At 38.5% G+C, this 26,869-nt stretch overlaps 3 protein-coding genes across 3 annotated transcripts in view; 2 read left to right on the top strand and 1 right to left on the bottom strand.

Annotated features, from left to right (window-relative positions):
- The window catches only part of EPYC (epiphycan), a 37,858-nt gene extending 31,571 nt beyond the window's left edge, over positions 1–6,287 (top strand). The window contains exons 6-8 of the mRNA XM_084794121.1: positions 1,087–1,289; positions 1,913–2,008; positions 5,683–6,287. Of these exons, the coding sequence (XP_084650247.1) occupies positions 1,087–1,289; positions 1,913–2,008; positions 5,683–5,853 (470 nt within the window). The 3' untranslated portion in view covers positions 5,854–6,287. The remainder of the gene's footprint in view (positions 1–1,086; positions 1,290–1,912; positions 2,009–5,682) is intronic.
- The window catches only part of LOC311604348 (uncharacterized protein), a 349,080-nt gene that overhangs the window by 63,857 nt on the left and 258,354 nt on the right, over positions 1–26,869 (bottom strand). The window lies entirely within an intron of this gene.
- CCER1 (coiled-coil glutamate rich protein 1) lies at positions 16,111–17,979 on the top strand. The gene has a single exon (XM_084794116.1). It carries the CDS (start codon positions 16,563–16,565, stop codon positions 17,751–17,753), a length of 1,191 nt encoding a protein of 396 aa, XP_084650242.1. The 5' UTR covers positions 16,111–16,562; the 3' UTR covers positions 17,754–17,979.

A 26,869-nucleotide genomic window follows, 5' to 3' on the forward strand; every position in this document is an offset into this window, starting at 1 on the left:
AGCCACAACTAATTTTCACACTATAATACTAAGAGTACACTGCCATGGTGTTAAGCTAAAATGTGTTGTAGGCCTCTCTCCATTAAAGCATAGTTGCTTTATGTCTAAAGAATAGCAACTTAAATTCTCCTTGAGATAGTTTACATCTTAGAAGAATTTTAGTAATTGTCCTGATAAAGCATTTCAATAATTTAAAGACTTTTTTTAAATGTCTGTATCTTGGATTATCAGAAAAAAATGTGGCACTTTTTTTTCTGAGGAAAACACTTTATTTTTTTTCTCCTTTATTAATTTATTCTTGTTACATCTCAATGGTTATCCCATCCCTTGTATCCTCCCATTCTTCCCTCCCTCCCATTTTCCCCTCGTTCCCCTCCCCTATGACTGTTCCTGAGGGGGATTACCTCCCCCTGTATATGCTCATAGGGTATCAAGTCTCTTCTTGGTAACCTGCTGTCCTTCCTCTGAGTGCCACCAGGTCTCCCCCTCCAGGGGACATGGTCAAAGGTGAGGCACCAGAGTATGTGAGAAAGTCATATCCCACTCTCCACTCTACTGTGGAGAGTGTTCTGTCCATTGTCTAGATCTGGGTAGGGGTTTAAGGTTTACCGCCTGTATTGTCCTTGGCTGGTACCTTAGTTTGAGTGGGACCCCTGTGCCCAAATCTGACTATCACAATGTTCTACTTGTAGGCTTCTAGGACCCTCTGGATCCTTCTACTTTTCCATTCTCCCATGCTTCTCTCATCTAGAGTCCCCCTAGAATGTCCTCCCCTCTGTCTCAGTTTCCTGGTAAGTGAAGGCTTTGGAGGAAAACACTTTAAAGAGGGAAGTCCAGACAAAATTTATGAAAAGTATAAAGAACAGCTACTTAAAGTATAATATGACAATTTATTTTATAAAATAACAATTTTCTCTAAGAATATGAGCACTGATATCATTTGAAAAAACAATGTCATAAAGTAATGATTACAGATCTATTGCAAATTACTTTCATATTTCTATTTTTGATATGTGTTCATGCATGTTTTATTTCAGTAAACTATATTCAAGAGTGTTTAGCTACTGCCATCATTTTTTCTTTTAGATGATTTAAAAAGGATTGATCTGACATCAAATTTAATATCTGAGATTGATGAAGATGCATTCCGAAAGCTTCCTCGTCTCCAAGAACTTGTGCTACGTGACAACAAAATAAGGCAGCTTCCGGAATTGCCAAACACTTTGACATTTATTGATATCAGCAACAATAGACTAGGAAGGAAAGGAATTAAGCAAGAAGCATTTAAAGTAAGTTTTTGACGTCACGAGCACATGGTAGGCCTCAGCGGCCCCTTTCTCTTCTGTCATGGACTAGCCTTTTCATGCTTTCAATGGGGTTTCTAAAAAAATCTCATATGCATTATCTATGGAAACTTTGAAAATAAAATATATTGTGAGTTATTATGAGAAAGTAAGGCTTGAATTAGAAATGAGTGCTACTTGGACATGTTTGCAAAAAGCTCCTTAAGGGACACACGCCAGAAAATGTAGGTTTCCTTAGAACTCCACCCATGGGTATATATCATTTTTCTTATTCCTGACCAGTCTCTGGATCAAAAAAAAATTCTATTTCTGAAACCTATAAAATAAAAGAATATATCCAAAAAACCCCCTCCAGGTTCTAACTTCAAAATATTTGAGGTAAAACAATTTCCTGTGTATACAGAGAAATGATATTGAATGTAACAAGGTTTTTTTCCCTCTAAGAGGATAAAACTTATTTTCTATTTTCATAAATAAATATGCTTATAGTCAGATTTTCCAAAACTGAATTGAATTGTCTAGCAATTTACAAAGCAGGGCCCAGACAGGGGCATGCTAGTTTACAAATGAATAAGAAGAAAGTCAGTCTTGCGTGTGCATGTTTACAGGACATGTTTGAGCTCCACCATCTGTACATCACGGATAACAGCTTGGACCACATCCCTCTGCCACTTCCAGAGAGTCTTCGAGCTCTTCACCTCCAGGTAGGTTTCTTGTGGTAAGGTGAGCCTGGAAACTCCAGGGAGGACAAACCCAGCAGAAGAAAGGCAGGACTAGGGAATCTGCACTCCATGACCTATTGACATGTGTACCAATATTTCCACCTCTGTTTCTTCCTACATTCATTCCATCAGCTCATAAAGTATTTGCATCTTCACTGTGCAATTGATTCTACTAAACTGGTGGTGACGTCGTCAGTCATTAGTTTTATTCATTTAGAAACAAGATTTAGATAACAGGAAATGTTCTTTAAATTGAAAGTTTTACCCTGTGAAGAAATACATAAGGGCCACAAAGGGAAGACCAAAATTAAGTTTGATTTCTAATTTTCAGAAAAAAAATCATCAATTTTAATTTTTAAAAAATAAATATCCAGTTTTATACTGAAGTTAATTTAGTCCAAAGGCATCCCTATGTCCTGGAAATGACAAGTCCCCATTTCTTCTGTTAAAGAAAGTGAGTTTTTCTTTTCTCTTTTCACTTTTTTTCAAACCAACACATTTGAAAATTTGCATTATTTATACTCCCGTTAAGCAGCATTTTATTTTTGGAGGAATGGGCAAAAACACATTTTCACAATGCTATGATCTAATGGTTTCTAAATATACTTCATTGTCATCCATATGATCACAACATGCTCAGTGAGACATTTTTAGTTATTGAGATAATGGGACATAATTTACTTCATAGATCCATGAAAGAAACTTGCTTTATAGCTATAATCAGCTTTCTCGAGTATTTTCTAGTCTTTAATGGAATAAATAATAAATAAATAAAATATCTAGTATTTGTTGAAGTACAGCTGACTAAAAGAAAGGATTTTATTATGCAAGAAGTAATTTCCAGTTCCTATGATTTTCTATGTATATTATGTTAATATTTTACCTCTGCATTTTTCTTTTTCTTAATACTATTTATATTTCTATACTTTTATAGTATTTCTGTATATATCTGAGATATAGATACTTGCAATTTAAATTGTTCTGACCATCATTATTTCATCAATATATTTTCATCTTTGATGAACAATCCCAAGTAATGGAGAGGAGGAGTATGTCCTGACTAAAGTTAATATTGTCTCAATAACAAGACTAAACCTACACAAATCTATCAACAAAAGAGAAAACTGTAGAACAATTCAAGTTATAAACATAATGCAGTATAGCAAGAAACAACCCAAATATACCTATGTGTAACAATAGTAACATGCAATTAACAAGTAGTGTTCAAGAATAAAAGGACAATTTTTAAATCATTATCAGTAAAATGACATAAATGTGCCATAGTAACAGAATAGAGATAAAACTGCCTCATTATTTAAGTAGATTAAGAAAATGTACTTGACAAAATTTAATATCTGTTTATCATAAAATCTCTAAAGAAAGAAAAATTGAAATAGAATAAAACTCCTCAATCCAATAAAGAACATATATGTATATATATATGTGTGTATATTAATACATATACATACATATACATACCAATTAAAACTTAATATTTAGTATGTAAACACTAAATTTTTTTTCTAAGCTCAGAAACAAGATAGGTTTTTCAGTAGGTCTCACTACCTCATTAAATATTATGTCTGACAGTTCTGATGAGAAAAAGAGAAAGAGTAAATTAATTAATAATTAACACACAGATGGCAAGGGAAAGGTTTTCTACTTTTACTTTCAGATAGCAAGATCTTGTACACAGAAACTCCCAAGGAATTCATTAAAAACTATTTCAACTCACTCATGAGTTCAGCAGAGTGACAAGTTGTAAGATCATTATGCAAATGTCAATTATATTGCTTAAACATTAACAGTAATCAGTCTGAAAACTATATTAAGAAATTTTCTATCTATTTATTGTCTAACTATCAATATCATATATTGGTCAGTCATCAATCTAACATCTATCTATCATCTATATCTATCTATCTATCTATCTATCTATCTATCTATCTATCTATCTATCTATCATCTATCTATTTACCTACCTAACTACCTTCCTGGTCTTTGGGAAAAAATCTTAGCATGTAGCCATTTTAGCCTGGAATTTCCTCTGTATAAGAGACTAATCTTGAACTTGTCAGAGAGAATCTTGCCTTTGTCCCTTCGGTGTGGAGATTTTAAGTGCATACTATTACATGCAAACAAAACTGTGTTTTAAAATCCCATATATTTTAAATACAGAGAATTTATTTAACATAGAAATAATAATCATTGTATAATCAAAGGTATACTACAGAAGGTGAGCAGTAGGTAGGTCTAGACAAAGTGCAAATACCTTAATACTGTGGATCCGAAAACTGCATTATTAAGGTGTATATTCTTCTCAAATTTATCTACAAATTTTGCATGTAGCAAATCATAAGGAACTTACTAAGCCCGTAGCATAGCGTAACAGTTTAGCTGTAAACAGGCTATAAGGCCAACATATCTCATATTGTTCCATCTTATTATAAGATCCATGATCAATAATATAATACTCCATAATATAAGATCAACTGTATTTCTGCAGGCTGTCAATAAACAAATCTAAAATGAGCTAATACTCATATCTAAATTATTTGTCCAGTTTCAGTTAAATGTGTATTCTGCTACATGGGTGTAAAACAATGTTAGCTCCTTTGGAAAATACTTCAAGAGTTCCCACAAATACAAAAGATATGGTTACAACTCAATAATTTGGTAAATGCATATATGCATAAAAGAAAGAAAGCATATGTCTCCAATAAAACTTTCACACAAATACTCATGAAAGCCATAAAGCATAAAGGCATTGCTGTATTGGGTAACAATTCATTCTTGCATTAACAGATGAGTGGATAAATGAGTATATATACATACATACATATATATATATATATTCAGGTAATAGAAAAGAAGAAAACACTATCATGTACTATAGCACACATGAATTTAAAAGACATGACACTAAGTGAACAACCCTCACTGCTGCCCCTTAAGCTAATTTGACATGGCCACCTTTGATTTCTTCCAGTATTCAATATTTTTTGCAAACAGATATTTCTTTTAAAAGATAACACGTCATAATCCCCCATATGTAAAATGCTCAGAGTGGAGAAATCTATTTTTAAAAAAACAGTAGGTATTTTAGTGGCTGTTCAGGACTAGGGAAAGAAAGAGAGAAAGCGCATTTTCCTAACACCTACTTCCCAATTCTCTCAGTTCACTTAGCTGGGTAGACTTGAGTGGTAAATGTGCAGAAGCATCTCCATGCAGGCCCTCGGGAATCTGTGCTTGCTCTCTCCCTTCCCAGGATGCTCTTCCCTTGACTCTCTCCATGCCCGTTCATTCTTGCAACCAGTTTGTCTTCAAGTTTTCATCATTTTAGAAACACTCCTTTCTTTCAATAACTTCCCTCACCTGCTTACATTCCCCATGTGATCCCCACTGATAAGAACATATCGACTTTGTTAACTGAATTATCCCTATGGCACACACACTGTTTGCTGTGTGATAATCATAGAACTAATAGTCTTGACTGGTGGGACAAATAAAAGAAGTAAAAGAGGTGTATCTTTAAAAAAAAATATTGATTTATTTATTATGTATACAGTGTTTTGCCTGCATGTATGTATTGAGGTTTCACTCAATACTTTGAGTATGTTTTGTCTTGTCTTTTCATATTTTTTTGTCTTTTTTAGAATAACGATATTTTGGAGATGCATGAGGATACTTTCTGTAATGTTAAAAATTTAACTTATGTTCGCAAGGCATTAGAGGACATTCGGCTGGATGGAAACCCTATCAACCTCAGCAAAACTCCTCAAGCATACATGTGCCTACCTCGTTTGCCCATTGGGAGTTTTGTGTAGTGTCTGAATGTTAGGCAAACCACAACATTGTCAAAATCATGATGCTTTCTGTAGCCACGTGATGCATAGCCCTCTTCAGGAACAAATTTGGTATATTTCAGATGTGTTCAACATTGTGGCATGATTATATAAACAATAAGCTAAGGATGTTAAGGTAAAAAATAAGAATTTAATAATTTAACTAATCATGATTAGGTATAAATTTACAAAATATACAGATAGTAAATGAAATGGCAATATATTTCAGCTACTCTTACAGATCGCATGTAACTTGAAAAACTTAGGGGTTCATACTGAATTAAATATGCACGAAATAAAATTTTTGAAGTGAATACTTTAGTTACATTGCTAAGATGTAGACATTTAAATTAAACTTTTCTATTGTTTATTCTTACTGTTGTATGTTTTCCATCTAATTCATTTAAGAGCAGAAAGAAAATAATAAATGTGTTTGAAAAAATATGCTCTTGTGTGTGAGAAAGTATTTCTTATGACCATAGTATGCACATAGCAACTGTATGCAACAGCAATACAGATGCCCTCAGTTTCCACATCTTTAAGATCCATCACATCACTTTACACTCGTGATTGCCTGAGAAGCTACTTGTATTCCTCTACTTTTGAATAAGAATATTTGGGGTATGGAATATATTGAAAATGCATGAAAGCAAAAACAAAATTTTATTAGAAGAGCTGATCTTTTGGTTTTGAAAGTGAATGACAATGACAAAAGGCTGGTAAAAGCTGAGAGCTATGCCAATCTGTAGGTATAAAAATTAAATAATTAGAAGGCATCTTCTTATTATGCACATTTGGCAAAATAATAGCAGTAGGTTCTCATCCAGACTCCTCAAATACATTGCAATAACTGATGTTTTTCCTTTCTCCAAATCATTTGTAAAGCCAATACCATAGACATTATAACTATAACTCAGATTTTAGGGAGACTTCTCAAATGTGCCTCATCCCTTGGAATGTAATATTTGTTTGGCTAAATTTGAAAGTATTGTCCTAGTTAGTGTCAGCTGTCAACTCCACACAACCTATAGTCATACGAGGTCACCGCAATTGAGAAACTGCCCATGTCTTATTGACCCGTGGTTATGTCTGTGAGAGGCATCTTGAGATTTATAATTGATGTGGGAAAATCCATTGCATTTTGAGCAGCACTGTTTCAAGGCATGTGGACATAAGCTATATAGCGAAACTTGATGAGCAGAAGTCAACAAATAACAGTCCTCCATGGTTGCTGCTTCCAAATTCCTTTGTTGAGTTCCTACACTGAGCACATGTTTCTTTCTGGTTTTATTTCTGCTTTATTAATTTTCTGAAATTTTTGAGTTGTTGCAGAATTAATGGAAATTTCCAAAGGTGATAGTGAGTGATACTGTGGATATAACACTGTTATAAATGCACGACAAACATCCATGTCTTACTAGAAATAGAAACACTTTCTTTGTCCTTATAATAAAATGAAGTTTTTCTTCATAATTTAAAATGAGTTAATGGTTCATAGAAGGGAAAAGGCAAATATCACTAATTTGTTAAGTAGCTATGGATCTTCCTAAATTTCCAGGAAAAGGAATAAATAATTTTCACAAGCTATCTCACTCTCTCACAAATACATACTCTCTTTTCCATTAAATTTATACGTATGAATACATACACACACACACACACACACACACACACACACACACACACACACAACCTGCTAAGTCCCTTTAGTGTTACTTGTATTTATATATTTCTAGGGCTGACTACTTGGTATTAAATAACACAATGAGGAAGATTATCCTTGGAAAAAGGCTGATTCAACTTCCCTCAGCAGTTAACTCTCTATAGGTCTTTATCTAGGGGTGGGACTATTCCCTATATGTGTTGGGATGTCAAAAAGTGCAAAAATGATTGAGGTCTTGTTTAGGCAGCCATACTGCTGAGCTTTCATGTGTAGACCTTCCCTGCTATATGAAGGAGGTATAATCTTATGACATACTTCCCAAGCCTATGACTCTTACGATCTTTTCAAAATATCTTCTTCAATGTTCCTTGACACTCATGTGTAAAGGTTGCCTTGTATGTGTATCAATTCAGGCTGGGTACCCGTGAGTCAATGGTTCATTGCATTTTGCACATGTTAAAACTTGTTACTTGCTCTAGAGGTTTTCTGCTGTAAAAATAATCTTTGATGGGGAGTGAGAATTATATTTAACTGTATTTAAAGTGCAGTTAGGAATTACGCTGATTTAGAAAAGTGGTGATGGTAGGATCTTCTCTAAGGCCCTGACCTCACTAATCCTTGTTATTTGTCTAGTTTCCAGTATCTGGCATTATTTCCCTTCTGTTAAGTGGACTTTATGTCCAATTAGATAGATGTTGGTTACTGTCAAGTTATAAATACAATGTTGCATTTTTAAGAATATTTGACATAGCCGGGCGTGGTGGCGCATGCCTTTAATTCCAGCACTTGGGAGGCAGAGGTGGGCGGATCGCTGTGAGTTCGAGGCCAGCCTGGTCTACAAAGTGAGTTCAGGACAGCCAAAGCTAACACAGAGAAACCTTGTCTTGAAAAACAAACAAACAAACAAAAAAAAAAAAAAAAAAGAATATTTGACGTGCTGGTTACTGTGGTTCACAAGTGCCACAGCTGGGTAGGACTATTGCTTTCTTGCCTTTCAGCTTACATAGCACCTTCCAGTACTATGAAATTAGTTCTCAGGGAGGAGATTGGTGGGTCAAATCCAGCATGAATCCTCTGAAGCCTATGTCAGAACTATGGACTGTCTTCAGTGTCTACATTGAACGTTGGGAGGTAACCAAAGTCAACAGCAATAGCTTATCATGTTTTGGGAGTCTCTTGGTCTCCCCTGACCAACAACTCAAAGGTTTCTTATGCCTGGTACCGGGCTTTTTTTTTTAGTCTATGGCTCTTGGGAAGAGCACTATCATTCCAACTGGCATGTGTGTGTATGTGTGTGTAATTTTAGGAATTTTAGGTACGTATAAAATTATGATTCTTTATGTCTTTTTCAAACACCCTTAGAATTACATATCCCTTTTCCTTCCCTTATCTTCTGTATTTTCCTCCCTCCTCCTTCACAATTCAAGCCACCCCATCCTCATTTTTCCCATGTCCCCTTCATAATCACTTGCATCTCAGCTATTAAAATATACTTCCATTAGTTCCTTGAGAGCTTTATCATGTTATTATATCCACTTTCCCTCCCTCCTGGATAGTCTTTCCCTATTCACCACAAGCCCTTCCCTATCGACGTAACTTTGTGTCCTTTGAGATCAATTTATGATGCTTAAATTTTGTTGGATGTATGGTTTGCCCCTAAATAGGGGGCGATTTAAGGGGTTGCACTCTCAAAGCATATTGCCTAACCTTCTTCGTTAGCTGATGATTGCCAATAGCTCTACTGCTCAGGGTAGGACTGTTTGTTCAACTCTTCTCCTCATGCTGGGATTTGGTCTAGCAAGGGTTTGCACAAGTACTGAACATGTTACTCGAAACACTGTGAATTCATATGTGCAAGTACCATGCTATGTCCAGAAGATGTTTCCTTATAGTTATTAGTTCCTTAGGCTCTTACATTCTCTCTGCTTTCTCTTCTTCAATGATTCCTGTGCCTTAGAAGAGAGATTGATTTTGCTTCATCCAGATGGTGACTGTTCCCTGGTTCTTCTTTCCTGAAGTAACAATGTAATTAATTAATTTTTGATTATGAAAGGAGCCTACAGTTGAGAAATATTGGATTTTAAAAGAGACTGAATATTTAAATGTTTGAACTTTTGTTTTATTTATTTATTTTTTTTTTGAGACAAGGTTTCTCTATGTAGCCTTGGCTGTCCTGGACTTGCTTCGTAGATCAGGCTGGCCTGGAACACACAGAAACCTGCCTGCCTCTGCCTCCCAAGTGCTGGGATTAAAGCTGTACACTACCATACCTGGTGTGTTTGAACTTTTAAAGACCATAGGGATTTTTAATTTTTAATGTTTATAATGTAATATTGATATAAACATAAGATCTTGGAAATGAATAAGAAGTGAAAGGTGATGGCTTAAAAGCCCTTCTGTCACAGACCTAGGGGAGGAGAATAGGGTGAAAGAGGGAGGGAGGGGGGAAAGGGAAGCTACAAGTAAGAGGATAACAATTCAGACATAATCTGAATAAATTATTTAAATTTTAAAAAAGGAAAAAAGAGCCATGTACTTGTGTGTCATGTGTGGGATGAGCTGAGAGCTGTACCCAAGCTTTACTAACACATGGCTTGGGTTGAGCCCAGAGTGTTTCTATCTAACTATCGCTAGGCCTAGACTTGGAAGCTTCTAGCTTCTGTATAAAGCAAACTTCTGCAAGCCCAGACCCTGAAGGATTCAGCTTTCAGCCTCAATCAGCTAACCTAGGGTTAGAATGTTTTCAGCCTCTGAGACTTACTGCTGAATAAACTCATCCTTTCAAGTTCTTCCTGAACTCTGGATGGCTGGTTCAACTTGAGTTGTGGTGGCTCAAACACCTCTCCAAGCACCCTGATTCAAAATGGCTTCTCTTGGAGTCTTACTGAATTACTTTGCTTGGAAAATCTGCCTCTGTACTCCAGGAACTTAACTGTATGAAAACTGCACTCAATTAAACTGTACTGGATTTACCAAAACTGAAAGTACTCCTGAACTCTACTGCACTGTCTGATTATTGAGAGACTTAGTAAGTCTCTCAGTAAACATCATTGTTTAGGACTAAAGGTGTGTACTAAATTCCAGCCAGGATGACTAAAGGTGTGTCCTAAGAGCATGGCTGTATTCCGGCCTGATCAATCAGACCTAGGTCTTTGGATGTGATCCTTGGCCAGAGCAGCCATGTGGCTAGATTAAAATTTCCTATACACAAGTTGACAAAGGGGTCTGTTGTCCTGCCTGGTTTTATGTTAACTCGACACTAGCTAGAGTCATCTGAGAAGAAGGAAACTTCAAGTTAAGAAAATGCTTTTGTAAGACTGGGCTGTAGGGAAGCCTGTGAGGCATTTTCTTTCCTTTTTCTTTTCTTTTCTTTTCTTTTTTTTTTTTTTTTCTTGTAAGGCATTTTCTTAATTATTGATTGATGCAGGAAAGCATAGCCTATTGTGAAGTGTGCCATCCGTGGCTTATGGTTCTGGGTTCTATAAAAAAAAGCCAAGCTGTGTAAGCCTTGAGAGCGAGCCAGTGAGCATCACTCCTCCACGGCCTCGGAATCACCTCCTGCACCAGCATCCTGCCCTGCTTGAGTTCCTGTCCTTAGTCCTCTAATGATGGACTCAGATGTAGAAGAGTCAGCCAAATAAGCCCATTCCTCCCCAACCTGCTTTTGATCACGGCTTTTCATCACAGCAATAGAAACTCTAACTAAGATGGGGGCCTAGAAGAGAAACGACCACCATCACTTTGCTAGGGCAGTGTAATTCCTTGCTACCTTCTCCATCTCACACCCCTATCTAGACTTACACTCACAGGTCAGTGTAGCTGCCACCCTTCACCAAAGAAACTTTTCTTTATAGCAACTGGAGGCCATCAGAGAAAACCACAACTGCATACTATGCAGAAATGAACGGAGAGTGGGGAGTTCAGACCCGGTGAATACATGTTTATCATAGCTCTTGCATCTATGGTTCTGGGAACATCACAGAAGTAGGGGTGTAAAGACCAGGAAGCCTACTGTGAAGTGGCTATGGATTAGAGACCAGAACAATGTCAGTAGCAGGAGACATGATAATGTAAAAGGGGGAGAACTTTGTAGGGGGCCTCACCCCCTAGACAGAGAACTACAGCCAACTACTGAAGGCAGAGAGAGAATCAATCAGCCTTTCCCAGGGTTGAGCCTCTTAATTGGTTATCAAATGCAACATACCATTTCAGTCCTAAAACCACACACACACACACACACACACACACACACACACACACACACACACTGTGCTCAGCAGGTTGTATGTATATACTTGTGCATATGGAACAATAATAATGAATTAAAAAGACAATCCACTTGAGGGGAGTGATGGAGTGGGAGTTGGAGGGTAGGTCCATGCAAAGATTTGGAGGGAGAAAAGGAAAATGATATAATTTTATTGTAACTTAGAATGTATATATATTCTAAAAGAAGCATTTGAATCTCTATTTATTCTCAATAAAGACTGGTGCTGACAGTTTTGGTGATCTACTACTGCCACCAAGTGTTAGGATTCTAACACAGAGATATGTGTTTTCAATGGAAAAAAAAATCTAACATAAAGCATACCAACCTATGTCACTGCATAAGGTCTGATAGAATTTCACAATGTCAGCAGTGTTATTAAAACTGTCCAAATAAATACCAGTGAATTGATAAAATATACTGTGCTGGTTTTACTTAATACACTTCCTCAAAAACAAATTTAATATACTTAGCAAACAAAACCACTTTGCTTCTACAAATGCTACGGCCATTATGATGGCAAGCAGGCAGACAGGCAGGCAGGGCTCCATGACAAGTAACTAACATTGGTTCCCTTGTCTTGAGTTGTGCAGATGGCCTTTGAGTTATGGCAGTAACCTCCAGTTAACAGGAAAATGGCAGCACTCTCAGTCACAGTCACATGAAAGTGAATTCTTTGGTAACATGAGTGATTTTGTGACTGGGTCCTCAGGTGACAATCTAACACAGGCCTTTCCTCACAGATTGTTAATAGATACCCTATGAACATATACAGGGGGAGGAGGTCCCCCTCAGTCACAGTCATACTGGAGGGGAGTAAGGGGAAAAGGGGAGGGAGGAAGGACTGGGAGGATACAAGGGATGGGATAACCATTGAGATGTAATAAGAATAAATTAATAAAAAAAAAGTCTATAGTGAAGGGAAGGGCTGTGCTGTTCCTAGGATCCTAGCAATTAGGAGTTGACATATAAATCCATGCTGCTTGAAGCAACCTTGTTCGTCATAATTTGATACTTTGGCTATGCAAAGACAGAAAACTAAAACAATATATACGGCCATCATAAAAGTATCTTGTTTTAGAGCATTTCATTTGTTAGCATTTGTAGAGCATTTCATTTGCTCTCAAGTGCAAATGTCTTTTTAAAAAATTTCCCATCACACTCTCGACTGTAATGCTGACTGTGACAGTAAATTCCCTTAATCCATAGCTGCATTGTTCTGCCAGTATACTTAAAAGCTTATATAGCCTTAAGTCATAGCTGTATTGCTCTACCCAGATATTTAAAAGCTTATACTACAATCCCAATTTAGAAAAAAATCTGAAAACCCAGGGGGCTAGCTGGTTCAGAGGGTAAGAGTCCTTCTCTTCTTCCAGACGACTGTAGTCCATTGCTTACCACCTACATGAGGTGGCTCACAGCAAACTGTCATTCTAGCAACAGATGATCCAGAACCTTCCTCTGACTCCTGCAGTCAGCTGTTCACATGGTTCATGTACTCACACAGCTACATATTAAAAATAAAAGTAATAAGCCACATGATGGTAGCACAGAGCTTTAACTTCAGCACTTGGGGGTCAGAGGTGAGCAGAGCTCTGAGTCCAAGGCCATCATAGTCTACAGAGCGAGTTCCAGGATAGCAATGGAGGGTGACACAGAGAAACCCTGTCTCAAAAATAAAAAATAAATAAATAATATAATATAATAATTTTTTTAGAAAAAGAAAAAATTTAAACCTGAATTACAATGTGTTGCTTTTTCAAGAAGAGGGCAAATATTACTGACTCAAAACATTTTAGTAGACCAGACAATTAGTAAATATATGCTAATACTATTTGACTGAAGTCACATCAATGAACCAAAAAGAACCTTATGCTAGTAAATTATTTGTAAAATGGTACATTTCTTTTTAAACTTAGAACTGGGGGAATTTCACGATAATATAGGCTATTTATTGATATAACTTTTAAAGCCCATAGTGAGTCCTTTAAAGAAATAGATCTTGGGCTGGCACAGCGCCATTATGAGTTAATGGTTACCAGTGCCTGATGAGTTTATGAGCATGCCTCTAGAAGAGGGTCTGGGAGACGGAAAGAGTCATCACTTTGTATTTTTAAGTCAAGTGGGCTGCCTTAAGTAAGCCGTTGAGCAAGTGGGATTGGATGAAGCCTGTGGGGTTTACATTCTCAATGCCACTGGAGTCTTGACTCAAGAACACTTATTCTGGTCTCAATTTTCAAACAGTTTACATTGGACCTTAGTAGGCATCAGGGCTTTTGCACGCGTTGCTCCTCTGGCATTCACTTGACTGATGCTCACAGTGAGTGGTGCTCTACTTTCCATAATTCTGTTCACCACAGCAATGTAATAGTAATAATTCTGCATTCCGCCCCCCCCCACCCCATTCATTATCAAGCCTGGGAATCTTCCTTAATGTTTTAAAAAAAAAGAAAAGAGGGGACTGGGGGTGGGGGTGCCTATTGTTGCATAAGAGGTGGGGCCAAGGTGTTTTTGCACATGTGAAACATATGTGAGAAGTCAGTATGAAAATAATGACTAGAAAAGATCATTCTGAGTGAGGTAACCCAGTTCCAGAAAAACATGCATGATATATACTCACTCATAAGAGGGTATTAGCCATGTATATAATACAGGATAACCACACTACAATCCACAGAACTAAAGAAGATAAATAACAAGGAAGATTCTAGAGAGGGTGCTTAATTCTCATTCAGAAGGGCAAATAGAATAGACAGACACTAGACACAGTTGAAGAGAGGGAACAGGAAGGGAACCTATCACAGCAGATGTCCTCTGAAAGAGTCCACCCCGCACGGGATCGAAGCAGATGCTGAGACTCGCAGCCAAATGTCAGATGCCTAGCACAGAGTGTCTTGGGGAATGAAGGACCTGGAGAGGTCAGAGGTCAGGAGCTCCAGAAGGAGACCAATGGAACCAACAATGGGTAGGGAGGGAGGAGGAAGGCTGCAGAGACTGATGCACCAACCGAGGACAATGCGTGGAAAGGACCTAGGCCCCTTGCTCACATGTAGTCCATAGACAAGTCAGTCTCCTTGTGTGTACCCTAATATAGGGAACAAGGGCTGTCTCTGTCATGGGCTCTGTTGTCTGCTTGCTGGGCCATACATGAAGAGAATACAGGCAGCCCTGATGAGACTTGATAGGCTGGGGGTCAGATGGTAGGGGAGGAGGACTCCTGCTTTCTGAGGACTAGGAGAGCAAGGTTAGGGGGAAGAGGGAGGGAGGGTGGGACCTGGAAGAGATGAGGAAGGAGGCTACAATCAGGATGTAAACTGAATAAATTAAAACAAAAGAAAATGATTAAGATATTGAATACTTAGGAGTACCAGTGTTTTATCATTATTATTATTATTACTATTATTACTATTATTATTATTATTATTACGGTCCCCTTTCCAACTCTGGGAAATACATGCCAAATACAACAGAACCATGATTGCAATATGAGTGAAAAACCCCAGGGTTCCTAAGAATAGGGAAACACAAATCTCATCCATAGTTTTTTACCTGTGTCAAACACTGTTTTACAACGACACTTAAAAGGTCCCAGCTGCAAGCCTTGTAGCAAAGAGAATCAGAATGTTCCTATTCTCAGAATCAAGTCCATGCCATTCTCCACAATAATGTTTGAACAGACACATCTATTGGTCACTGGAAGGAATAAGGTGCTTCCTCATGCTTATTCCATTACTTATCGCACGGGATCTGCGAAAGATGAGCTGATAGTAGAGTGATGCTGTCTCTTTTACCGTCAGTCAAGTTTGGTTTAAAGACTGGTTGTACAGTCTACCAGACCCCAAGACCTTGCATTAAAAACCCCTTCCTTTCCTGAATCTGGGAAAACCTGGTGACCATCTCTTGAAGAGGCATCACATCCTTGGGATGCACACACAATAAATGTCTACGCTCATGTTTCATGTATGATGAGTACAACGTTTGAACTTAAGAGTGGGGAAGAAACAGGGGCCCGATTTCCTTTATTACAGCTGCTTACATGGCTCCACTCTCATTAAGAAGGTGGCCTGCCTTCCAACGTTCTTAAGATAGAAATTTCAAATACCTCCTCCCCTAAGCGATGCCAAGGTAGCCCTACACTTTTCTCTCTGCCTCCAATCCTGCGTCACAAGGCACCCTGAGAATGTTCATGGGATATCTAGTTCCTGCAGGAACACCCCCCGCCCTCCTCACAGAGAGCACCTTGTCCACCCTGATTGGCTGTCGTCCTGGGCAACCAAGGACGCAGTGGGCACGCGAGGGGGCCCCAGGCAGTATTTAAAGGCTGCCACTGCGAGCACCCACTCAGTCCGGCCAGGACGGCGACGGTGAAGCACCTGGGTTGAGAGGGAGGAGCAAGATAACACACAGACCCCTGCCTCTCCGGTTCCCAACCCTCGCCTCAGCTGAGGCGGGTGTGTGTGGGACCCGGGAGCGGCTCTCACATTTCATCGCCCACCAACACCTTCCTCCCCCACCATCCTTACCCCACCCAATCCACCTGGGCAAGACAACCCAGGTGCGAAAGACAGTGATTCTGAAGGAAGAGCGAGCAAGTGGAGAAGAAAGAGGGGGATCCTCGCGAAGAGTGAAGGCGTGGTCACAGCCAAAAGCACGTGGCACTAGGGACTCCAGCTGAGGAGGCTCTTCCGATTGACCATCGGATCTGGCCAAAGTGACGCTCCTAGGACGCTGCCTCTGAGACTTGGTGGAGATCCCTGAACCATGACCCAGACGGTCAATGAAAGGGAGGATCCCCTTAATCTGGGCAGCGGCGGCGGTTGGGCATCTTCAATCCCATTGCGCAACTGGTCCTCTTACCATCGAAGGCAGAGGGGTGCACCGATGTCCAAGCAGCGGTACCGTGATGGCCCCAAAGCTGAGTATGAGGCTCCCAGGAAACAACCCAAGCAGCAGCGCATCCCTGACCCTTGGTTCCATCCACCCAGTCGGCCCTATTGGACCCTGTACTCCAACTGGGAGCGATATGGAGGGCCCTGGCGCCCACCTCTCATAACATTCCAGAGTCCTCTGTGTCCAGTGCAGATGATCCGGGCATACGGTCTACACCCGCTCTGTCTTTGTTGCTGCTCCTGCTGGAGCGGGCACTGGAATCCCGGATGGGAGAGACCCCCGGTTAGAAAGAAACGATGGGGCCGCAGGGGTCGTGGCTTGCGCCGCCAACCTCGTCGCTCCTTCCGGAGGAACCCGCCAATAGATATGAGCAAGCTGCTGCGCCCTGTCAACCTGTGTGGGTGGCGGGCTCCTGGGATGAGAGCACCACGGAACACCACCCAGTTCATCATGAACCAGGTCTATGAAGACATGAGGCAGCAAGAAAAGTTGGAGCGCCAGCAAGCAGATTTGCGGGAACAGCAAGCCCAGGCTGGTGGCATCTCCCTGGGAGGCTCCACGACCAATGATGCGCCCCACAGCGGCGTCGAAGAAGACCCGCAGTTGCCGGAAGATCTGTATGGCTTCATGCAGGATACATCTCTAACCTTTAGTCCTGCTCAAGTGCAGCAAAACCAGTCTCTCCCTCCAGGACTGGTAGAGGAAGAGGAGAAAAATGATGAGTGTGAAGAGGTTTGTGATGAAAAAGAGGAGAGCGAGGAGGAGGAGGACGACGACGACAGAGAGATGGAGGAAGATGTGGATCAGGAGGAGGTTGAAGAGAATGACAATGGGGAGGAAGGGGAAGAGGACCAAGAAGAGGATGTGTTGGAAGAGGCAGCGCTGGAGGAGGGAGAACAGAAAGAGGAAGACAAATTCTTGCCTCTGGGAATGCCTTTGTCCATCTTAGTAGGGGATGAAGAAGAGAGAGACAACTTTATAAACTATGATTACTTAAGCCAAGAACAAATCATTCCCAATGTGCCAGAGGCAGGTCTGTTTATGGTCCCGGACGGACATTAGCCATTAGCCATCAGGAAGGGAACTGAGCCACGAAATGGAACTGATTTGAGGCTAATATGGATTCACAACTTGTTAAAAAAAAAGAAATTCAAAAGTGAGTTCCATTAATAAACATCAATGTAAACACCTTCATTGGCCATTATAAAATATTTAAACATTGGTGTGTTTGTGTATGACTGTGGGTGGGAGAGGGGAAGATTTCAGATATATTTTATTGGAAATGATTAAAGGCCAAGTATTTTATTACTACAGTTTGAATATTTTCATTTGCAGTCCCCTCCTTCAGACAACTGAGGTTGTGTAGTTTGAAAATCTTGCAGTACTGGAAAACATTTAAATTTACACAGCAGCTTAATGAGCTGAGAATCAACAGATTTGATTGCCCCATGCTTTAAAAAAAACCCATGCATGGTAGCCACTGAATATATGTCAGTGCTTGTAACTGAGGGCACTTTAGAACAGCATTTTTTTTCTATACCTGTAGAGATTCTGCCTTCAGAGTTCATTTCTGAAGGCTGTATTTTGGTAACTCAGCTTGTAGTCTATGTGGCGTCACTTATATCCCTCACACACGGTGCTATGGATCTTTTTGCTTCTGTGGAACTGGTTATCTGCCATGGCCTCAGCAATCCATAGGCCATGCGTGGAGAGGGAGGATGCTCCAGGGTCAGAAGTCAACGTACACATGTAGGGAAGAGCCAAGGTAACTGCAAACAAGGGCACATGGCATAGATGGTGAGCCTTGCTTTTGTGTAAAGGCCTTGAATACGCTCCAGGGAAATAGAGGCATAGTTATGCAGAGTAGACTAAAGAAAAGAATGCTGACTTGCGGGGTGGAACATCTAATTTTGTTTCCCAGTATGTCTTCTCTTTAAAAAGGAGAGTAAAAACACTATGTGTAAATGTGAGCCAGAGTGAATGGTTTCTGATAATCCATAATCAACCTACCTATGGAGATGGCATCATCTAAAGAGCAACTTTGGTTCAAACATTGTAAGAAGTAAAAATACATTCTCCCCCTGGTGGCCTGAGTTCCACTGACCACATAAGTCCAGAGACATCCTAGGTATGGAATCTGGATACGTCTTCAGAATTACATCTTTTCCACTCTGCTGCTAAACTGGAAACATGAGTTGGTACTTATTGGTTATCAGAAAAGTTTGTGTTGATCTCTTTCTTGGATGTTGACTTTTACTTGCAGGACTATAAGCTCTCAAGTAATAAAATTATGACAAATACCCATCTTATTTGTATTTAAAGATCAGAAATCTATGCATCTGTTGTATTCCAGAGTCCAATAGGATGAAGGAAAAAAAACCCAGAAGACTCTAAAAAAAAATCACACCAAACATTACAAATTATGCCAGTAAATGACATTTAATTGTAAGCTAAGATAGAAATAACTGCCTGTATGATTAAGTTTCTAAATGCCCTATATAAATTGGCTATCATATGCCTTCTCATTACAGTTTCTATATGCCTATATAAATAAAACAAACTCCTTTGCAGCTGATACGGGCATTCCTTGTACATCAAAACTCAATCATGATTTACTACCTGTAAAAAAAAACTATGTCAAATGTATGTAGGTTTCTATTCAAGAAATCTATTTAGGTTTTAGTACCTTTAAAGTTTCATACCTGGATATCTGAATTTCTTATAAGAGAAACCTATTTTTAAAATATATTTTTGTGATGTTTATACATGTGTGCAATGATTTAGAATCATATCTACCCTTCTGCATTTTTTTCTCTGCACCACCCCTACATCATATCTTCCCAACTTTGTGACTTCTCAAAAATTAAATTCAGCATAATAATTGCCTCCAAAACTTTTATCACTATTTGGGATTGGCTTAGTCATTGCCCTATTGCTGAGACACCATGACCAAAGCAACTCTTAACAAGTTCAGAAGTTTAGTCCATTATCACAGGGAGCATAGCAGGCAAGGTGGGCAGGCAGGCAGGCAGATGGACAGACAGACAGACACACCACACAGGAGGGGGAGGAGAGAGAGGAGGGAGAGAGAGAGAAAGAGAAGCAGACAGGCACACACACACAAGCACACACACAAGAGAGAGAGGAGAGAGAGGGGAGAGAGAGAGAGAGAGAGAGAGAGAGAGAGAGAGAGAGAGAGAGAGAGAGAGAGGAGAGAGAGAGAGGAGAGAGAGAGAGAGTCAGCAGACAGGCAGACAGATAAACATACAAACACACACACAGAGGGAGAGGAGAGGAAGGAAGCAGGAGAGAGAGGGGGAGATGGAGGGAGGGGGAGAGAGACAGAGAGAGGGGGGGTGGGGAGGGAGAGATATCACCTGGGACTCCCATAATTTTTCGAAACCTCAAGGCCCATTCCCAAAGACCTGCTTCCTGCAATAAAGCCACATCTCCTAATTCTTATAATCATTTCAGTTTCCTGGCAACTAAGTATTCAAACCTAGGAATCTATGGAGGCATTCTTATTTAAGCACCAAAATGATATAAACAATTGTTCATGAGTTTACATTCTAATCTAGGAACGATCATTCAACAGTTACTGAACTACTAGAATTTATTATTCTTCACTAAACAGTGTAAACAATAACACAATGATGATCCACCAAACTCCCATCTGAGGAAACACTATGAAAGAAAACACAAATCACAAGGAAGCCTTCCTTAGTGTGAAGCTGGGATGACTCCTCTGTGTCTGAGTGTGGGGAGCATAGAGTCCAAGACAGCAGCTGGGAGGATCTTTGTCACACCGAGGAACCGAGGACTGACCTAAGACCTAGAACCTCAAGGAAACAGATGACAAGAAGAAACAAGAGAGGTGGGCAGAAGCCATTAATTACTTAACCCCTGTGCTTCTCTGTGTCTTTTGAAAGACATGACCAAAACTTAAAAAACTAGTCATTGATGACTCACCACCCAAGCTACTTTTGTAACCAGATACTGTAATGATTCTGTATGGTAGATGAAGTAATGAAACCATCTTTCAAGTTGGAGGGATTGGCACCATCATGAAACACTTCATATACTAGGCCACACGCTGTCACTCAATGAAGAGATTCGAGATCTGTTCATGATTGTTGGACTTACTCCTTGCCTTCTGTTCAGGAACTCCACACAGCTTCTTCAGAGAACTTGAGAGATGGTACCATAGATTTGAGCATCAGTGTGGCTCAATGCAGACACAGTGTTTATGTAGGTACGCTGGAAGAAAAAAGTGGCCCAAGGAAGCTTATTTGTTGAGGCCATTTTAAAAGCAGATCAAATAATCACAGTGCCCTGCAGCTGTCATTTAGACATCACTTTCAGCAACAGAGACATTTTATCAAAGGTCAGAAAAAATTTAGAAGGCCTAGTTTTGATAATCATTGCTGATTGTTTGCAATGGGTAGACAAATAGACATATCTTCCATGACTACTTGTTAAATAGTTAATATAAAGTTGTATTATGAAAATTGGGTGGAATAGCAGTAATTAAAATATAAAATATGTTCATATACAGGGGGAGGTAATCCTCCTCAGGAACAGTCATAGGGGAGGGGAATAAGGGGAAAATGGGAGGGAGGGAAGAATGGGAGGATACAAGGGATGGGATAACCATTGAGATGTAACAAGAATAAATTAATAAAGGAGGAAAAAAGAAAAAAAAGGAAAGAAAAATATAAAATATGTACAACATTGCAAGAAAATATACTTAACTAAATAAAACTGGTCGTATTTTTATTGTTTTATTATTTTATTATTAAAGGATAAATTGTATTAAATATATTCTAGTATTTTCCTCTTCTAGTCATAGACTAGTGGAGACAAGTGTTCACTTCAGTAGCACATACACTAAAATTGGAATAATTCAGAGAAGCTTAGCATGGCCCCTGCACAAGGATGACTAGTGGAGACAAAATTCTTTTTCTGTGGAAGTGTTGGCTTTCTGAGAATGGAAAACCAACCTGATCTTTACAAATCAACTTTTAGCCCTGAGTATGATTTCATAAAAATGTATATACTTCTGTATATAACGAAGACATTATTTCTAAAATATTCAATTTAATTAAACAGAAAAAAACGTAACTAGTGTCTTTCTAGATGCATTAGCTATACAAATATAGAAAATAAACTATATAAACAACAATTTATAGGTGTCCTTTGAGGAAGAGAATTTTTAAATGCAATTTGGATTTTTCAGCATCAGACAATGATGTTACAGATATGTTGTTGTATCAGTCAGGTTTATATTAATAGATAGTTCACATTTGCATTTAATACTTCTAGGTCACTGTATTGGGTTATCTGTGTATGCAAAATAAACTCATAATGTGACTCTGTCTTATGTATTTCAGTATTAGCTGTTGTATATTATTTAATTTTACGGAATTGGATAGTGTTCAAAATCAAAGTTAGCTGATGAAGAATTGGGCACATGGTAAGAATTCATGGATGTATGCTACCCTGGTGCCTACAGGACACATGGCCTTTTTTTTCTGTTTTCCCAAACATAGTGATAACACTCCACTATCACAGAAAGTCACTATGAAGAACTGGGAAGAAATAACCATTATTTAAGAGTTTTGTTATGGACCATAAACCAATGTGAATTACTATATGCTAAACTAAATTAAATGGTAAAAGTGATAACCCTTTAATTCTCAACATTACATCAGGCTAGTTCATTAATAAAGTCCAGGGTATTATATTCCATCATAAGAGACTAAAGTATTCAGTCACCATGAACTAAGCATTAATATGCTTAACAGTGAAATCTTATTTAAGTGTTTTATAAAATTATATAACTGAAAAGGCCTACTGTTCTGATGTTTAAAGTAAGCTTCATGAACCAACAGAATAGTTACAGTTAGATACATTGATTAAAGTTTAGAGGAATTTCATATTTTAAGCATTTAAAAAGTATGTCATTTACTACTAGTGTAATCTCAGACATAACTACCAGAATTGTGGCTTTTAGTTTTTCTCATCTATATTATTTACATAAAATCTAGTGAGATTCCTCAAAGTGGCCAATACGTTTCTAGTACACAGAATGGTGGCATCAATACACACTAGTTTTAATATTTTACTAATGCACAGTAAGCCTATTGATACTTAGCATCGAAATACTAGTTACTATTTTAAAAACAACTAATAACATGAAATTTCTTAGTGAACAGAATAGTTGATTGACTCTTACTTTCCCTAGTATAACTCCAGTCAAACACATTGCTTAGAAATTTTTTTACTATGGTACAGACCAGAAGAATCATTCAGATTTCCATAACTGAGTCTATTCCCCAAATGTGCTTCAATATGTGACCAACAACAAATAAACACCTAACGAAGGAATACCAATCAATGTTATTACCGTCTGCTCACATACATAAAAGCTGTTCGCTAGGGTGACTCTTGCCAGGATGCTGGTCAGGGCTCAGTTTTTCTAGAGTAGATGTATTTCTCATGTAGTCAAAAGAATCAAATGGTGATTTCTTTGGAACCAGACACTGGCACAAAAAAAAAATTAGAATAGCTTTCTCTACTTGCATACATTGTGATGTAGAAATGATTTTTACTGCTCTACTATTGGCAGAAAGGAGGAATTTGAGACAAAGTTGTTGCTGGAACAAACTACATTCAAATAGTATTCTGCAAGTTCATCTAAAGAAACATGATTTCACTTCAAACTATTTTCAGTATTATTTGTTGCTTTAGGAAAATCACATCTACATGCATGGAGAAATTCATACAACTGAGTTTCTGCAATGGGAAGATTGAGCATGAGAAGGCTGTCCAAGAGGAAGGCCTGACTGTAAAGGTGGTAAAGAGCCACAGAATGTTATAGAACAAAAGTCTTCCATAACCATGAATACTATCTCTGATGACTTTGTACTTTTCACCTCTAAAGCTTTGTAGTAATGAGCAAGGACCCTTTCTCCATGGTAGATGATTACCTCGCCAAGTCAGCTTTCAAATAAGAAGCTGATCTCAGGCATGTAGACCATGAATGCACTGGTCACTTTGCTTTCCAATTATTCACTTGTGACTAAGTTTTTATAATATAAATGACCCCGAATCAAAGGCTTACAGATGCTTGAGTTCAAAAGTCGTAGGCTCAAGCCATTTCCGTCTTACTGTATGTAAATTGTGCCCAGATATTTCTCATGTAAAGGACACCTGCAGAGGTGTGTCTTACCTACTGAAATGCATAGTCTTATTTCCACCAGTGAGAAATATCAGGGGTGGTGAACGTGGTTCAGTCAGTAATGCTTTGCTTCACAAACAGGAAAACCTTGAGTTCAGATCCCCAGGACCCATGCAAAAAGCTGGGTGGATAGGTGTGCATCTGAAACCCTGGGGAAACAGAGGTAGAGATAGGCAGATACCTGGAGGCCACCCTCTAGCTAGCCAGCTAATGATGAGCTCCACATTCCAGGGTCAAATAGCTTGCCTCAATCTCTCTCTTCTCTTTCCTTTTTCTCTCCCCTCCCCCTCTCTTTGCTACACACACATATGTGTGCAGGCATGTGCAAACACAAACACACGCACACACACACACACACACACACACACACACACACACACACACACAGAACTTACTGAAAATAAATTCGAAGTTCCTTTGTACACCAATTTGTTCTAAATTTCCTCTATAGGAAAGCAAAAGAGAAGTAATCTAGTTTAAGTAAGATGGGGATGCGAAGTATTTAAAATATCTTTTACAGACAACGCCATGAGCTATCTAGATCTCTGCTTCTTTTACGTGTATTCCTATATACTAACGTACTAGGCTTCTATATTCTGCAAATTTCCCCCTCTGATGTTGTTTTTGAGTTCCAGGCAGCCAAGACCACACAGAAAAACAATGTCTCAAACAAACAAACAGCAAAAGAGATAATTCCAGGTTTAAGATACTGAATCCAGGCTACAATAAAAACATGGCCCAATCTGAATAGTGAATTTCAAGTCAACTTTATATTGTTACTGCACACAAAGTTAATGCTGTGTACATTCAATATTACGATTTTAAGGACTGTGGTGCAGCACTTGCTTTATAAGAGGGCGCCAGTAGGCACAGATGTAACACATGTGGAATGTTTGTTGCTATGGACTTTTATTTTTGCAACTTATTCCAATAATTCTAAAATTCAAATCCAAAAATCTTATGAGTAGGTTCATTATCCAAGCATAGTTGATATTAATACATATATAACATATGAGGAATCAAGCTTGATGTTGCTTTTTGTATACTTCAGAAAGACATTTAGTTTGCATGTATGGAGCTATTTGTGTTGCTGAGGTTGACATGCTCTGACATTTTCACACGCCATTTAAAGTACTTGTGATTGGCAAGTCTTACCTATAGATATATTTATACCTTCTTGTACTTTTTAGCTCTATTAATTAAAAAAGTTAATCTATGTAATTTATTATGTCTGAGAAAAAGTTTTAATTACATATTATTTAACAGTCACCACTAACCCAAAGTCAGAAATTCAATTCTGCCCAGGCACTTAGGGATTTTGTAGTCTGTTACCTTTCTATTGATGGTAGAGTTGCCTTGAACTGGGAGATCGTAATATGGACTGCCAAAATGAAGTCAAAATGGTTCTCTTCGTATACCCTCTTTTTTTTTTTAAAGTCAGTATTCTTGTCTTAAGATAATTACACAAAATGTTAATGTTTTTCACTATTCTTGAAAATGTTAAGTGACTCCAAACTAATTTCAGCACAATTACTATCATAGAAAATGACATTAATACCGCTGACATTCTTCCCCCCTCTCATAAGTGTTCTGAGGAAACTTATGTTCCTAGTTCAATATCCAGCTGCCACCTAGTGGTCGTGATACATGTGGCCTATGGATGATAACTGATTATTTTACATTTTTGAAACACATAACAGAGATCATATTGGGCGTGTTCCTAAAGAGTCAAAAGTCAACACTAACTAGTTATGCATACATAAAGATAGTAAGAAATTGTCACAATTTAAGCTTCTGAAAATCGTGGCTCTGCTAATTTGATTTTAATTAATAAGAAAGGATACATCACATCAATACGCAAAAGCAGTGTGATTGTGCTGGCAAAAAAAAAAGCACTATTATAGTTATATAAATGTATTGCTATGTGTTTTTTTTTATCCACAAAACTAAGATATAGAAGGAAAATAGATAAAAATCCTTAGCTTTTATGTGTATTTTAGATTTCTATACATATTTTTATGTAATTACAGTAACTTTACCTACTTATGTTTAATCTAAAATCACTCTCACCATGAATCTGGTGAGTCCCCTTTTTCATGCAGGTCACTAATTATCATGTTTTTCACCAGCAGTGTGTTTTTGTTCAGTGGTGCCAGTAAAGGAGACAGTTAACAAAGTTGTGATGTATATGCTTAAATATGAAATCCAAAATGCTAAGCTAAATAATGCTTAGTACCTTAATCCTAACAAATGAAAATTAGCAGTATATGTTCCTTCCCTGACCTACTTTTAAAAGTGAGTGGCTCCTGGGACTTGAACATCATCTAATTCATTAATGTTCCTCAGCCACTAATTAGAGCCACAGCTTGTAAGGGATGGAATAAACCTGCTTGTTTGCTACTGGCCAGGTAAACTGGGAGTAATTGATATTTTTATTACTGCCCTCTTTTCATCCCTTTGCAGCTGTCCAGGCAGGGTTAGGAGAGCACACATCCAGGTTGAGAGTGAGCGCTCCCTGGGGCTGAGGTGGAGTGCCTCATACAGCTTTTCTTAGTAATGCATTCTTGCACAGCACAGAGTCCTGTGAGGAAGCAGCTTTCCATGACCTTCACATGGCATCTCATGGAGACTTTGTAAGCCACAGTCAGTGGTCTCTGATTCTCCTCCTTTTAGAAAACTCTATAGGACCAAATTGGATCATCTCTTTCCAGTGAAGGATCCTGTAATGATATCAATGTTTATAGAAAATAGAGAAAACTAAAATAAATGTATGAAAGGAATGATGATTATTAACTAATTCTAACAAAGGAGCAAAATGACTTACTCCAGTGTGGACTCAATCCATTTTGGAAGGGTAAAGAAAAAGCACCGGGAGTTGTTGGTAGGAGTGCCAACCACATCTTTGGCATTCCAAAGCCCCTTCTCTTTGGGTGGAATC

The sequence above is a fragment of the Acomys minous genome, assembly GCF_964271855.1.
Source record: "Acomys minous genome assembly, chromosome: 9".
NCBI classification, from domain to species: domain Eukaryota; kingdom Metazoa; phylum Chordata; class Mammalia; order Rodentia; family Muridae; genus Acomys; species Acomys minous.

Coding starts and splice junctions, on each gene's coding strand:
- CCER1 (XM_084794116.1), top strand. CDS start 16,563: ATGACCCAGACGGTCAATGAAAGGGAGGATCCCCTTAATCTGGGCAGC.